This window comes from Gigantopelta aegis, chromosome 2 (genome assembly GCF_016097555.1).
Source record: "Gigantopelta aegis isolate Gae_Host chromosome 2, Gae_host_genome, whole genome shotgun sequence".
NCBI lineage: Eukaryota > Metazoa > Mollusca > Gastropoda > Neomphalida > Peltospiridae > Gigantopelta > Gigantopelta aegis.
Genome location: NC_054700.1, coordinates 43,348,179 through 43,364,467, shown reverse-complemented (window position 1 = coordinate 43,364,467; position 16,289 = coordinate 43,348,179). Strand labels below are relative to the sequence as shown.

Below are 16,289 nucleotides of genomic sequence, written 5' to 3'. Positions count from 1 at the left end.
ACTCTGTAAAATTTCATCCTATATTCCACACATTGGACATATTACACTCTGTAAAATTTCATCCTATATTCCACACATTGGACATATTACACTCTGTAAAATTTCATCCTATATTCAACACATTGGACATATTACACTTCGTAACATTTCATCCTATATTCAACACATTGGACATATTACACTCTGTAAAATTTCATCCTATATTCAACACATTGGACATATTACACTGTAAAATTTCATCCTATATTCAACACATTGGACATATTACACTGTAAAATTTCATCCTATATTCAACACATTGGACATATTACACTGTAAAATTTCATCCTATATTCAACACATTGGACATATTACACTCTGTAAAATTTCATCCTATATTCCACACATTGGACATATTACACTCTGTAAAATTTCATCCTATATTCCACACATTGGACATATTACACTCTGTAAAATTTCATCCTATATTCCACACATTGGACATATTACACTCTGTAAAATTTCATCCTATATTCCACACATTGGACATATTACACTGTAAAATTTCATCCTATATTCAACACATTGGACATATTACACTGTAAAATTTCATCCTATATTCAACACATTGGACATATTACACTCTGTAAAATTTCATCCTATATTCCACACATTGGACATATTACACTCTGTAAAATTTCATCCTATATTCCACACATTGGACATATTACACTTCGTAACATTTCATCCTACATTCAACACATTGGACATATTACACTTCGTAACATTTCATCCTATATTCCAAAGAGATGATGTATTTGTGTTTGAAAAAGTAGTCCTCCATTTTCCAAAATGTACTCTACTGGCTCAAGGTAAAAAATTTTTTAGCTCCCAACATATAGTCTTCACTCTGTAATTATTACATTACATACTATGTATATTATATATATTAAAAGCCCTGGTATGAGATGTCCCATCTGTGAATAAAGTAAATATTTTTTTAAATCACTTGTTTTCAGGAGTAGCTCATGTAGACGCCATGTTTTCCATTAAAACTATATACATGTACCAAGTGTAAATCTTCAGCAATATATCTTGTACTGAGATAATTTAAAAATTCAATATTTTTTTTTTTTTTAAACTGGTGCCATTCTCACTTTTACATAGCCGTCAGCAGCATCAGAATAATACACGGCACTTTTCTTGAGGACATCTTGCATTTCCTTCGTACTTTCTGAAAAATAACAAAAAACACACTGATTAGTTTAAATTATACTCTTCCCCAAATATAATACTTTAACATGTAATAAAATATATTCTATATGAAAACACAATCATAATTATGTTGACATAATTTCGTAAAATATATTCTGTACATTAAAATTGAAAATAAGATTTTTATATAATAAAACTTTATTCATTGTTCGTATCGTAAACTTAAAATTTTAAATAAATGTATGCTGCTGTGGGAATGTTCCACACCCTCAAACAGGAATAATTCATTTTGGTTAATCATTAAATGGTAAAAAAATCCAAATACAGCTCATAAATAAATTAAATGAACACATAATTACATTATGAGAAATAACTGAAGACAAAGAAACATATCGGACTATATAGGGGCAAGATTTAGCTCAGTCAGTTGAGTGCTCGCTCGAGGTGCTTGCGTCACAGGATCGAACCATCTCAGTGGATCCATTCAGCTGATTGTTTTTTTTCTTGTTCCAACTAGTACACCACAACTGGTCAAAGGCTGTGATATGTTCTTTTCTGTCTGTGGGAAAGTGCATATAAAAGATCCCTTGCTGCATCAGAAAAAATGTAGCTGGTTTCCTCTGATGACTACGAATCAGAATTACCAAATGTTTGACATCCAATAGCCAATTAATTAATCAATGTGTTCTAGTGGTGTTGTTAAACAAAATAAACTTCTTTTTTTTTTATATCAGACTATAAAAACTATCAGTTTTGGGGTATTCTTGAACTAGTAAAAGGTTTGGCAATTTTACAAAGTATGTCTTAAGTTATTAATTTTTAAGTATTCATATTACAGTGAAACCCCTCAAAACTGCACCCTCAGTAAAACCGGAATTCCCTCAAAACCGGATATTTTTTATGATCCCTTTTCAAATATCAGTACAGAACAGAACAGAACCAGATACCAGACTTTTTAGTTGGTCCCGTGGTTATTCCGGTTTAGTGTTTTCACTTTAAATATTTTGGTTAAAGCTTTGACAAGTTTACACACCAAGTGGCTTGTCCTTCACAAGTTCAACAATGCGCCGGCCATTTTCCTCCAACATCTGAGCAATTTCTCTGTACATCGTGAAGTTGAGAGCAACCATTGTGTAGTTTTCATTGTCCTTGGGGTGGAATCGCTTCAGATAGTCCAGTATTGCAATCTTTAATTTGTCTTCCTGAAAAGAAGATTATAGTATTTATTTAGAATCTTGTACAGGCCATACAGTGAAACCGAATCACTTCAGATAGTACAGTACTGCAATCTTTAATTTGTCTTCCTGAACTTATAAAGGAAGAATATTGTAAGGTGATGATTCAGGGCTCCCCAACTCTGACATGATATATGTTCTGGGGATAATAAAGAATTTGAAAAAAACACCCAAAAAATTTGTCTTTCTGAAACGAAGATCATAGTATAGTTAGAATTTTGTACATGCTAGCCAATGAAACCTAATCACTTCAGATAGTCCAGTACTGCAATCTTTAATTTTCTGTTGGAATCTTGTACAGGCCAGACAATCAAATCTACTTAATAAATGAATGTCCCTACAGTTCCTAGCCAAAGGTTTAGGTGCATGTGTTTGGTGCATACTAAAATCATTAAAACAATAAAACCCACATGGTTACATGGACATCAGGGGCCAGTTGTTCAAATGTTAATTAGCTTAACCAGTGGCTAACAGAAATTTTCAAACCAAGGACTGAATCAATACAAATAATAATTGAAAACACAATGTGGAAACTTGACTTAGAACAAACAAAAGTATTTATACATAATCAAATCTAAAATTTATTTTGTACTGGTGCAAAAATAATAAAAAGAATTTTGTTTTAGACTAACCCAGGGTTAACTGAACTATAGGCCTACTTTGAACAAATGAGCCTAGTATTTTAAAATCTTCTAGTAAGCAGTTTATGTTGTGTAGGCCAAATGATGGAAAATAGAATGCAGCCTAAACTTGGCTTCCTCAACACACTACACAACTAACAATTTCCACAGTGTAAACATCACTGGACAATAGTCACCACCAATATATTTTTATTATTTATTTCTAAGGGAAATTGTGTAACTTAAGGTTACATTACTCACTCTTTCCATCCCTTTTCGCAGCAACAGTTCAAACTGCTCATAATGGATTAGAGCATCAAATATGTACGTCATTTCACTGAAGCGTCCCACTCCTGTTAGCAGACGAATCTGAAAAACATATAGGCAGAGACAACATAAGAGTTTTAATTCTTTAAAATTCACGAATTTAAGATTATCAATTACTTTAATTCAAGATTTTCAATTACTAAAAATTCAAGATTTTCAATTACTAAAAATTCAAGATTTTCAATTACTAAAAATTCAAGATTTTCAATTACTTAAAATTCAAGATTTTTAACTGTTTAAAATTTAGGATTTTTAATAACTTTAAATTTCATGATTGTCGATTACTTTAAATTCAAGATTCTAATATTTAAACTTCAAGATTTTAAAGTAATTTAAAGTAAAGATTGTCACTTGTTTTAAATTCAAGACTTTCAATTACTTTAAATGTATGCTTTTCACTTACTTTAAATTCAAGAATGTCAGTTACTTTAAATTAATAATTGTCAATTACTTAAATTTGAAGATGACAATTTGAGATTTTCAATTATTTTAAATTCAAAATATTCAGAAAAAATTAGATTTTTATAACGAGTTTCACCATGAGTGAAAATTCTTGCGATGCTACAAGGACGTCTGTGGAAATTCTTGCTGCTCGCAGCACATTAGAGATCCCTTCCATACTGCAAGCCACAGTGAAGCATTCATGAGCCAGTATGAGTAGCTCTGTTTGAATCGAAAGTTCTAAGAAAAAATAAAACATTATACCAGTTAGTAACATTGATGGAAAGAATAGGAATACATATAATGTATTTGTGTAATGACACCTCAGCATATTTAAACTACAGATATTTGGAGTCTAACATATGGTCTAAGAGGGGGCAAGGGAGACCAGTCTCCAACCAACCCCCAAAAATACAACTGCCACTTTTTAATGGTTTATATTACAATTTTCATTTCATGAATGCCAAACTACTATTAGGGGGCCCTTTTCAGGAGATGGTTCTTTTACCCTTTTGTCTTTGTTTTTCAATTTAGCTTATCTTTACCTTAAGAGATCCTGCCTGGGTACTTAACACAAGTTATGCTAGGTTACTTTATGTGTACTTCACAATTTGGATTAAAATAATATTAAAATTTATTATTCATTTTAGGTGAAACATTTCTGAGAATTTTTTAGATTTGTGGGAAATGTCGATGGTAACTAATTAAGAAATGAGTAATCCTAATGAAAATGAAATCAAAAGAGAAAACACTTGCAAACTGTAAAAGTGTAAGAATGCTAATTTTATTGATTTTGCACATAATTTATGTATAAGTCAAGGAAGTCTTTATGACACATATTATGGTAAGGGACGGTCCATAAATGTCAATGGTTTTCATAATCCTAACAATGTTAGGATTGGGTTTGACCCCCTCCCCCCGCCCCTCCCCTAATCCTAACATAAAAACATTGATATAATGTGTACTACAAGATGACTTTTATTAACAGATTATACGTGTTTGCTTTACATATTTACTGGCAAAAACTAGCCCCCAAAATACCGATGTTATGGCCTGAAAAGCAATCAGAACATGGCGTTTACCCCCTCCCCCTTGTTTCGAATTGTAAGAAACATTGACCTTCGATGGACCGATGTTTTACCTGAAAAGCATTCCGAACATGGCTTTTACCCCCTCCCCCCCTTCCGAACATTGTTCGGATTGTGAAGCATATCGATATTTATGGACCGTCCCTAAAATACAATACAGGTGTACCTGTGTATGAAGATTCAGTCTGATTGGCTGGCATTGTTGCCACGGCATCAAGCAGGTGGTTGCCAAGTTTGGACGGATCCTGACACAGCTTGATGAACTGGTCTCTTGGGTTGAACATTAGATCCTGGTTTCTACTTCGTGGGGACTCTGAAACATCAAGTAACTTTTAACTTTAAAAAATAACAACAACAACCCTACAACACTATTTGTACAGATCACTGAGATAATTCTTAGTATAATCTTGGTCCATTTTGTTATATGCAAGTTGCCATCCTTTTGAAAATATATATAATTGTGTAATGAATGGGAAAAAAAAGTAGATTAAAATGTATGTTGTGTTGTTTTTAATTAATCTGGTAGTCGAGATCAAAGTACCCGTATCTTTCTTGACTTTGCTGTCATGTGGTAACTTTCCAGTGACCTAAATGGCCACTTTTGAGTCATTTAAATATATAGAGAATACTCCCTGAGTGTCTTGTGATATTATAATTTATCAGCATGAGTTGATAAAAGTATGAAATCCAAGGCTTGCCGAGGATTTTTATACGTTTATCAACGAGTGCTGATAAATTATAATATCACAAGACACAAGGGAGTATTCTTTTTATTATCCATTATCATTCTTTTCATTTGCGACAATTGTAAACAATGTCAGTAATATGGGTTGAATGTCACTATATTTGGCAGCGGTAGATTCGTTAACTAGCAGAACGACAGTGGCATGACATCACTAATGATAGGTTTAGCACTGAAACATACACAGTGATGTAACAGAAGCGGCAATATCTTCTAGGAGAATATCGTAGGAGATATCGCAAATTATAGTGCCAGCAACATCACCTACAAAAGCCTTTAATGGATGATATATTCCTATATATGTATTTACAACACAGATTGGGTTTTAATTTTTTTTTAAATTAGTGACATCTGGGGCCTAATTCACAAAGGTTTCTTAGGCTCTGCTAGACAACAAAGCATCCTCTTTGCAAGTCTTTTAGCATTGCACTGCAAGATCGCAAAGTTGCGAGAGTTTAATGAATTGGCCCCCTGAACTCACCTTGTTCGTTATGTCCACCCATGCACACCTTCAGATCTGTAATTACCTTCTCAGCCAGGAAAGCAGATACCTGTCAATGCAAAGCAAGCACAGTAAGCAGCAGAACTAGAGGTGTCAACACAACCACATCCCCTGAGATAAAACTTAATGGCAGCACGGATAGCAATTGAACTGCCACAGAATTGCAATCATTATGGCTTTATTAATGGCAGTTTTTTGCCACTAAAAATATTGCTGTAGGTTGAAGCAATCATTTTTTGTTTTTAATAATAATAATTGTGTTTATCTGTTGCAAAAGTTAAAGCAGGCCCACAATTTTAAGAGATGAGCATTTGCAAATGACAAAAACCTTTCAAAATTGCGGTACGTAACAAATTGTTATGTTTGAAGACACCTGCATCCCTGTTTTTATTATGATTATGAAAGGACAGGTCTGTTTGTTTCATGACACCTCAGTACATTTATAAACTATGGCTATTCGGTCGAGAGAAAACTTAAATCCACTGCAGCCACATAGGCTATTTCTACCAGAAGTGACAGATCTTATTACACTTCAGGCTTTCACTCATTCATTGTAAGATAAATGGTATATGACAGCCACTCTTGTAAGATGTAGTATTCTCCACGGACAAACCTGATCGTCCGATAAAGAACTTGTGCTGAGATAATCCCGAGCCAGACTGAATCTCTGCTGGAACGATGTCACCTTGAGTAGATCACCAAGAACCGTGAATTCATTACTCGCGACAACTTCCTCGTACGTCCGATTCAGAATCTGTCGTGAAACAGAAAAACGTGTATAGTGATATTATATAGTGATTATTTTACATAATGTATACAAATACTTCAGGCCTGTCAATTTATTAGTTATCACCTCTTTCTCACATCCGATTCAGAATCTGTCGTAAAATAGACAAACATTTATAGTGATAGTTTTACAGAATGTATACAAATACTTCAGGCCTGGCAATTCATTATTCATCACCTCTTTCTCACATCCGATTCAGAATCTGTCATAACACAGAAAAATGTTTATAGTGATCGTTTTACAGAATGTATACAAATACTTCAGGCCTGGCAATTCATTATTCATCACCTCTTTCTCACATCCGATTCAGAATCTGTCATAACACAGAAAAATGTTTATAGTGATATTATAGCGATAACTTTACAGAATGTATACATGAACTTCAGGCCTGGCAAACAAATCATCTATCACCTCTTTCTCACATCCAAATGAGAATCTGTCAGCCAGAGAAAGACTTACAGTGACTATTTTACAAAAGGTATGCATGAAGTTAGGTCCGTGAATTTATTATTTGTCAGGGCGGGACGTAGCCCAGTGGTAAAGTGTTCGCTTGATGCGTGGTCGGTCTAGGATCGATCCCCGTCGGTGGTCCCATTGGGATATTTCTCGTTCCAGTCAGTGCTCCACAACTGGTATAACAAAGGCTGCGGTATGTGCTATCCTGTCTGTGGGTTGGTGCATATAAAAGATCCCTACCTGCTAATCGAAAAGAGTAGCCCATGAAGTGAAGACAACGGGTTTCCTCTTTCAATATTTGTGTGGTCCTTAACCATATGTCTGATGCCATATAACCATAAATAAAATGTGAGTGCGTCATTAAATAAAATATTTCTTTCTTTCTTTCATTGTTTGTCACCACTTACTCATATGTCTGATTCAGAATCTGTTGTAAAACAGAAACACTTTTATTGTGATTATTTTACAGCATATATCCATGAACTTTAGGCTTTTAAATTCATTATTCCTCGTATGTCTGTTTCAGAATTTGTCTTAAAACAGAAATATTTTGAAATTGAGTAGCAGTATCTCAAACCTGATTCCTGTGTCACACTAGTCAACTTTTTGTACTACTTATGACTGACCAGTCTGTATGGACAATTTGCACAATGAATATTCCAAATAGATCTTTTTTATTTTAACTAAATTTCTTGCCTATATCCAATTAAGGACACACACCACAGCTATTTGGTTAGATGAGAGAGAGGTCAGTATAGTGATCTTATATCTCCCCAGTGAGTCATTAAAATTCACTCTGGGTAGTAGCCGGTACTGGGATGCGAACCCGGTACCTACTAGCCTTAAGTCCAATGACTTAGCACTACACCACCAAGACCAGTGGTAAATAAACTTACACAAGCTACTTTGTAGGCAGTGACAATCCTAAGACAGCAGTGTCGTCCAAACACACAGTGGCCTAGCAACATCTCCATGGTGATGATAACTTCCTCCTTTTCCACCGAGAGAAAATCCCAGACAGGGGCTGTACTAGCTAAACTCAAACCTGTTTAAAAAAAAGAAAAACGTTTATAGGTGGGTACACACAAAATGACTTGGAAAGTTGGAATGATATATGAAAAACATACCTACCGACTGATATCTAGAACTGTGGGTTAGGTCATACTCAAGCATACATTAGCGAGCTTCAAGGATTGATTTTCTGGAGACAAAAGGACGAGTGCTACAAATATTTTCTAGTTCAATCAATCTTATATTTGAGTATAATTATTATAAAATTAACTACATGTTACTTTTGTACCATGATGTCACTCCTCTCGGCTGATATATATTACATCACAAGAAGGAAAGCATCCAGTAGTACATATTACATGACGTCACATACTACAATGCTTTCAGAATGACATAATCAACATGTAGCCATGGCCATCTACCTACTAAACCATGAAATCAATATACCAGTAAAAAGGGCACATTACAATCTTGGGATGTGTGCTACTGTGGATGTTTTTTCTAGCATGGCTCTCTGGCACCTTTATACCAATTGACTGACCTAAAACAAGTTTTCTCACAGATCTACACAATCATACATGTATTCTAAATTAAAAGATTTAGAGGGTTCAACAAGCTAGTAAAAAAACATTACTTTTACGTTGGTTTATTACAAAATTAAATGAGGATTCAAAAAGATAAATGACTTGCAAATATTTTTTATAATGTATTTGGACCATAAAACTACAAACCATTTTAAGTATTTATTATTACTATATAGCTAAATTTATAGTAGGAAAACAAAACAAACAACACATACTGCTAGCAGAGTGAGGGAAATTTGGTATGATCCCAGAAAATGATCCTGAACTGACTTTCGCTTTCACTTTAGAAGTCAACAACTTTCTCAGTTCATCCTCCATCTTCTCAACAGTCTGAATGTGTAGACTCAGTCTTATACAGGTCTGCAAATATAAAGTAATGTTTACCATACAGCAGATGTACAATTATAAATTGTGTTTACAACACCCTTAGTGTGTAGAATCAAATTTATACAGGTCTACATTTATATATTAATGTCTACAATAGTTTAAATTTGTAGAGTCTGATTCATGTCTACAAATACAAAGGTGTACTGTCTACAATATATATACATACAGTGAAACCTCTCAAAACCGGACCCTCTGTAAACTGGAATTCCCTCAAAACCTGATATTTTTCATGGTCCCTTTTTTAAATATCTGTGCAGAAGAGAACCTCTCTAAGCTGGACACCTTTAAAAGCGGATTTTTTACTTGGTCTTGAGGGTGTCCAGTTTAGAGGAGTTTCACTGTACATGTTTGCATTATGGTCTAAATGTGTACTAGGTACATAAATAGAAATCATGTTCATAATATCAAATGAATGGTACCCAGTAGTTTATGCCAGTCTACAAATATAAATTAAAGCTTACATTATATAAAACCTACCAGAATGATGGCTAAATCCTGACTGTTGTGGGAAAAGACTGAAGTAACTTTACAGGCTTTCCGTATCTGTCCCTTATTTAATAGTTCTCCTACCAAGGAGCTGAGAGCATCCGATTCCTAGAACAAAATACAGGTTAAATGTTAGTTCAATGAACATGTTTATTCAGTAAGACATAGTCTTTACAATTAATTGTGTTACCTTATATTAAATGGTACCTCAGTACTATATATTTACACATTCAGATTTTGCATATAAACATCCATTTAATTAAAGTTAAAGTTTCTTTTATTTAATCACACCATTAGACCAGGGGCGGGATGTAGCCCAGTGGTAAAGCGTTTACTTGATGCGTGGTCGGTCTCAGATCGATCCCTGTCGGTGGATCCATTGGGCTATTACTCATTCCAGCCAGTGCTTTACAACTGGTGTAACAAAGGCCGTGGGATGGTGCATATAAAGGATCCCTTGCTGCTAATCGAAAAGAGTAGCCCATGAAGTGGCGACAGCAGGTTTCCTCCCTCAATATCTTTGTGGTCCTTAACCATATGTCTGATGTCATATAACTGTAAATAAAATGTTTTGAGTGTGTCGTTAAATAAAACATTAACTTCCATTAGAGCACATCAATTTAAAAATCATCTGCTATTGGATATAAATCATTTGCTAATTCTGACATGTAGTCTTAGAGGAAAACGACTGCATCAAGGGATCTTTTATAAGTACTTTCCCACAAATAGGACAGCACACACCATGGCCTTTGATATACCAGTCATAGGGTACTCAGGCATCGAAATAAGTCGAGAACGGTCGTTCAGGTTACCGGGAGGTTACCACATGTTAGAGAAGTCGAGAATTTTTTTTTCAACGAACGGTAGTTTCGTTTCCGAACGTAAACCAGGCAATGCATTCAGGACTTCTGCGTTTCATTATCTCGTCAGGAATTGCATCGATGTTCGCGCGCAAGTCACTCCGCGTTTAAGCAGCGTCCACTAGATGAATTTATGTCCGCGTTTTGTTTTCTCGTACAAAATTGCACCGATGTTCGTGCGCACTTATGGAATTGCAAAGCAAATTTTGGCAATCCGCGTTTAAGCAGCACCCACTAGATAAATTTACTTCCGGATTTCGTTTCTCGTACCGATGTTCGCGCGCACCGTTACAATTTCAGAACGACCGCATAGTAGTAACAGGAATTCAATTCTAACTTTCATATAGTTGTGGAAACCTATAGGTTACCAGGTTATATTTTGTGGTAACCTATAAATGGGTTACCAGACACAAATGCTTATTTCGATGCCTGGTACTGGTTGGGATGGGAAAAAACCCAGGCAGAGAATGGGTCTTGGTGGTATTGTGATTACGTCATTGGCTTGGTGCTAGATTTGTATCCCAGCAACAGCTTCCACTCAAAGAGTGAGTTTTCATGGCTCCACCAGCTCCAACATAAAGAGTGAGTTTTCATGGCTCCACCAGCTTCCACTCAAAGAGTGAGTTTTCATGGCTTCACCAGCTCCCACTCAAAGAGTGAGTTTTCATGGTTCCACCAGCTCCAACTCAAAGAGTGAGTTTTCATGGCTCCACCAGCTCCCACTCAAAGAGTGAGTTTTCATGGCTCCACCAGCTCCCACTCAAAGAGTGAGTTTTCATGGCTTCACCAGCTCCCACTCAAAGAGTGAGTTTTCATGGTTCCACCAGCTCCAACTCAAAGAGTGAGTTTTCACGGCTCTGCCAGCTCCCATTCAAAGCGTGAGTTTTCATGGCTCTGCCAGCTTCCACTCAAAGAGTGAGTTTTCATGGCTCTGCCAGCTCCCATTCAAAGCGTGAGTTTTCATGGCTCTGCCAGCTCCATCTCAAAATGTGAGTTTTCATGGCTCCACCAGCTTCCACTCAAAGAGTGAGTTTTCATGGCTCCGCCAGTTCCAACTCAAAGAGTGAGTTTTCATGGCTCCACCAGCTCCAACGAAAAGTGTGAGTTTTCATGGCTCCGCCAGCTCCCACTCAAAGAGGGAGTTTTCATGACTCTGCCAGCTCCCAATCAAAGCGTAAGTTTTCATGGCTCCACCAACTCCCACTCAAAGTGTGAGTTTTTATGGCTCCGCCGGCTCCCAATCAAAGCGTAAGTTTTCATGGCTCTGTCAACTCCCACTCAAAGTGTGAGTTTTCATGGCTCTGCCAGCTCCAACTCAAAGAGTGAGTTTTCATGGCTCCACCAGCTCCAACTCAAAGAGTGAGTTTTCATGGCTCCACCAGCTCCAACGAAAAGTGTGAGTTTTCATGGCTCCGCCAGCTCCCACTCAAAGAGTGAGTTTTCATGACTCTGCCAGCTCCCAATCAAAGCGTAAGTTTTCATGGCTCCACCAACTCCCACTCAAAGTGTGAGTTTTTATGGCTCCGCCGGCTCCCAATCAAAGCGTAAGTTTTCATGGCTCCGTCAACTCCCACTCAAAGTGTGAGTTTTCATGGCTCTGCCAGCTCCAACTCAAAGAGTGAGTTTTCATGGCTCCACCAGCTCCAACTCAAAGAGTGAGTTTTCATGGCTCCACCAGCTCCCACTCAAAGAGTGAGTTTTCATGGCTCTGCCAGCTCCCACTCATGGCTCAGTTGGGAGGTATAAGGTCAATATATTGACAGCTCTCTAACCACTAACAATTATCAGACAGATAGACAGGGAGCATAAAACACCAAAAAAAAGAAAATAAGCTCAAACTGAAAAAATAACAACATCAATTCTGCAGAATTAAATGTGTCGCCTACCATAAATGTTTTTGATGCACTGTGATGAACATCCATAGGTGCAACTATAAACCAAGTTTCATTGACATATGACTTATAATCTGTGAGAAACAGGCTATCTAAACACCAAACTTTAAAGGTAGACTAAACTCCAACAAGAGCCTTATGTGTTGGAAAGATGCATACCCGGTCCACCAACACATACTGACATTTTAACAAATGAAAAATGCGTAATTTTAGAATTAATACAAAAACGTGATTATTCCTGCTAACTGGGGGCAGCCATTTTGTTTAGTTTTTGTGACGTCGGCGGTAGGCCTATAGCTTGGGGCAAAGCTCAGGTCCAACTTCTCTATTATGCACAGTGTAAACAAATGTTCTAATTTACAACAAGGCGCATTGCTTTCATCAACCTGACTTGTAAAACAACATAAATGACTTGATAGTATGATAAACTATTTAACTAAATATATTTAAATTTGCATCAATATAACTAAATGGAGTTATAGTATTTTTTTCTTTTCCAAGTGATAATTTTCTTTTCTCTGGGACTACGTAATTGGTCAGTTTTGTGATTTTAGATGGGAAAGTCTACTTAATCAAGGGTTTTACAGAATTACTTATAGTAATAAAGCTGGTAAAGTTTATTACGATTTGAGGTTATCACACAATACCCTGTGATCTTAATAAAAGAGGCACGTCTTTTTAGTGTCTGACCGGCCTCGGTGGCGTCGTGGCAGGCCATCGGTCTACAGGCTGGTAGGTACTGGGTTCGGATCCCAGTCGAGGCATGGGATTTTTAATCCAGATACCGACTCCAAACCCTGAGTGAGTGCTCCGCAAGGCTCAATGGGTAGGTGTAAACCACTTGCACCGACCAGTGATCCATAACTGGTTCAACAAAGGCCATGGTTTGTGCTATCCTGCCTGTGGGAAGTGCAAATAAAAGATCCCTTGCTGCTAATCGGAGTAGCCCATGTAGTGGCGACAGCGGGTTTTCTCTCAAAATCTGTGTGGTCCTTAACCATATGTCTGACGCCATATAACTGTAAATAAAATATGTTGAGTGCGTCGTTAAATAAAACATTTCTTTCTTTCTTTTTAGTGTCTAGACACAATGTCTAGAGACCGTCTAACATTTAACCGTTTTATTAATTAACTATACGATTATACTTGTTGATATTAAGCAATAATGTGCATTATGTATCGTTGAATATGCACACCAGTCCAAAAGACTTGCTTTAGCATTCCTTTAACTTTAAAAATAAAACCCAATTTTTTTTAACTTTGAGCAACAAGCAAATACATTTTTATTAAAAATGTGTGATGTCATTGCCACTGTCAAAAAAATAATAGTTATATCTCACTTTTTTTACTTCATAAAGGCTACACAAAAATAATTAATTATCCCAATAAAATTCTGCATTAACGTTGTCAGAATTTAACAAAAAAAAGAACCATCATGTTAAAACAGCCCTTATTTGAGTTCTAAAACAGATTTAAAAAAAAATTCAATGCCATGAAAACAGTTTTTGACTGAATAAAATAAACTACCTGTTGGGACAAAGCCGACTGTTGCTTTGATCCTGGCATTCTGCCAAAGTGCAGCAGCTCACCCTTGTCTTCAGCAGGTTTTGATATTTCAGCCATCTCTATACCTGACCTTATTTCTTCAACTGGATCTGATGCTAATAATGTTTCCTGAAATTAAAATAAATAAAAGGGGAATTATTAATTGTGTTTTGGTCGCAGTTTTGGATGGTAGAGAACAATAACAAGTCCACTAGTCATGAGTTACTTAGCCTGTTAATACTTTCAGCCTAGACTGGTACTACTAAATAATTTTTATCAACTTTAATTTTTGTTGAACATCAATAATGGCAGAGATATGATGACTTAATTATATTATTATTTATATACATTATAAAAAGGACATACCCTAATTTTTAAACACTAAGGCATATTTTTTACTATTATAGCCGTTTTTGATAACTGAAATCATACTTTACTTAAGATTTTATGGTTTAGATGATTCATTTCCATACATTTGCAGTGTTTTTGGCCATCCTGCTGTTTTTAATATCACAAAATGCATTTCTCATATTTTTAAAATTATTAATTACAGTTATGAAGTCGAGTTTTAATATATTTTTCGACGGCATTTCACAATTTCAAAGTCACAGACTCATGTTTTACTCAAATGTAACTTTATCCAAATGTGTTACAGATTTGTAGATTAACTAAACTTAGTGTTAATATTCACGGGTTGAAACTAGGGTCTGTCCCTTTAATATTATTTATAATTTAAGGCCTTATTTTGAGTACCTTATGATAAAATTCTGAATTATATGGAAAAAGTAAAATACAAGTCTTGTATCTAAAGTTGCCTCTTACTGATAAAATCACATTAAGATAATAAATAAACTTTCATTTTCAGGTAATATTTTACTAATATTTCCGTAAAGTTTAATGAGGACATTTTACCTCTTATTAGAATTTTGTTTAATTTACAAATTTATTTAGACCACTGTGTTAGTGTCAAGAGTTTTCTGTCTGTGATATTTTTCTGTGTTTTATGTAAGTGGTGTTTAAAATAAGACAAGATTACCTCCGGTGTTTGTATTTTGGCCTCAATGCGACATTGCCACATGTTTTGATAAATTTCATCTTGAAGACCGGCGGTGTCTTCTATATCACTCTCAGACACTTGATCAAGACACAGCTGATATATCATTGCTTTCTCATGAACACAGTCCACACTCGCTGCTTCATTCTAAACAAAACACACGTTACAGTTAAATGTGTATTAATTAAACACCTGATCAAGACAGCTGATAGATCTGATCATAGCATTCTTGTGAACATAATCCACACTCGCTGCTTCATTCTATACAAAACACACAGTGCAGTTAAATCTGTGTTAAGTAAACACCTGATCAAGACAGATGACAGATCATAGCATTCTTGTGAACATAATCCACACTCACTGCTTCATTCTAAACAAAACACACAGTGCAGTTAAATCTGTGTTAAGTAAACACCTGATCAAGACAGATGACAGATCATAGCATTCTTGTGAACATAATCCACACTCACTGCTTCATGCCAAACAAAACACACAGTATAGTTAAATCTGTGTTAATTAAACACCTGATCAAGACAGCTGATAGATCTGATCATAGCATTCTTGTGAACATAATCCACACTCACTGCTTCATTCTATACAAAACACACAGTGCAGTTAAATCTGTGTTAAGTAAACACCTGATCAAGACAGATGACAGATCATAGCATTCTTGTGAACATAATCCACACTCACTGCTTCATGCCAAACAAAACACACAGTATAGTTAAATCTGTGTTAATTAAACACCTGATCAAGACAGCTGATAGATCTGATCATAGCATTCTTGTGAACATAATCCACACTTGCTGCTTCATTCTAAACAAAACACACAGTATAGTTAAACCTGTGTCAGTTAAACACCTGATCAAGACAGCCGATAGATCTGATCATAGCATTCTTGTGAACGTAATCCACACTCGCTGCTTCATTCTAAACAAAACACACAGTGCAGTTAAACCTGTGTTAAACAGATACCAAATGGAGTTTCAAAAATTGTCCTCTAATGATAGCTGGCTGCTTAATACAGGTCATTTTGTACTATATTAGCAGTGTTTAAGTTTCTGTTTGCCAAATGCAA

The 16,289-nt window shown here is 35.7% G+C and overlaps 1 protein-coding gene across 1 annotated transcript in view; it reads right to left on the bottom strand.

Annotated features, from left to right (window-relative positions):
- LOC121385985 (spatacsin-like) overlaps nt 1-16,289 on the bottom strand; it is a 71,790-nt gene that overhangs the window by 11,009 nt on the left and 44,492 nt on the right. The window contains exons 29-40 of the mRNA XM_041516783.1: nt 15,194-15,358; nt 14,140-14,286; nt 9,852-9,968; nt 9,203-9,347; nt 8,289-8,437; nt 6,763-6,903; nt 6,129-6,198; nt 5,072-5,218; nt 3,915-4,057; nt 3,311-3,418; nt 2,228-2,396; nt 1,137-1,213 (exon numbers count right to left, since the gene is read on the bottom strand). Coding sequence (XP_041372717.1) covers nt 1,137-1,213; nt 2,228-2,396; nt 3,311-3,418; nt 3,915-4,057; nt 5,072-5,218; nt 6,129-6,198; nt 6,763-6,903; nt 8,289-8,437; nt 9,203-9,347; nt 9,852-9,968; nt 14,140-14,286; nt 15,194-15,358 — 1,578 coding nt within the window. The remainder of the gene's footprint in view (nt 1-1,136; nt 1,214-2,227; nt 2,397-3,310; nt 3,419-3,914; nt 4,058-5,071; nt 5,219-6,128; nt 6,199-6,762; nt 6,904-8,288; nt 8,438-9,202; nt 9,348-9,851; nt 9,969-14,139; nt 14,287-15,193; nt 15,359-16,289) is intronic.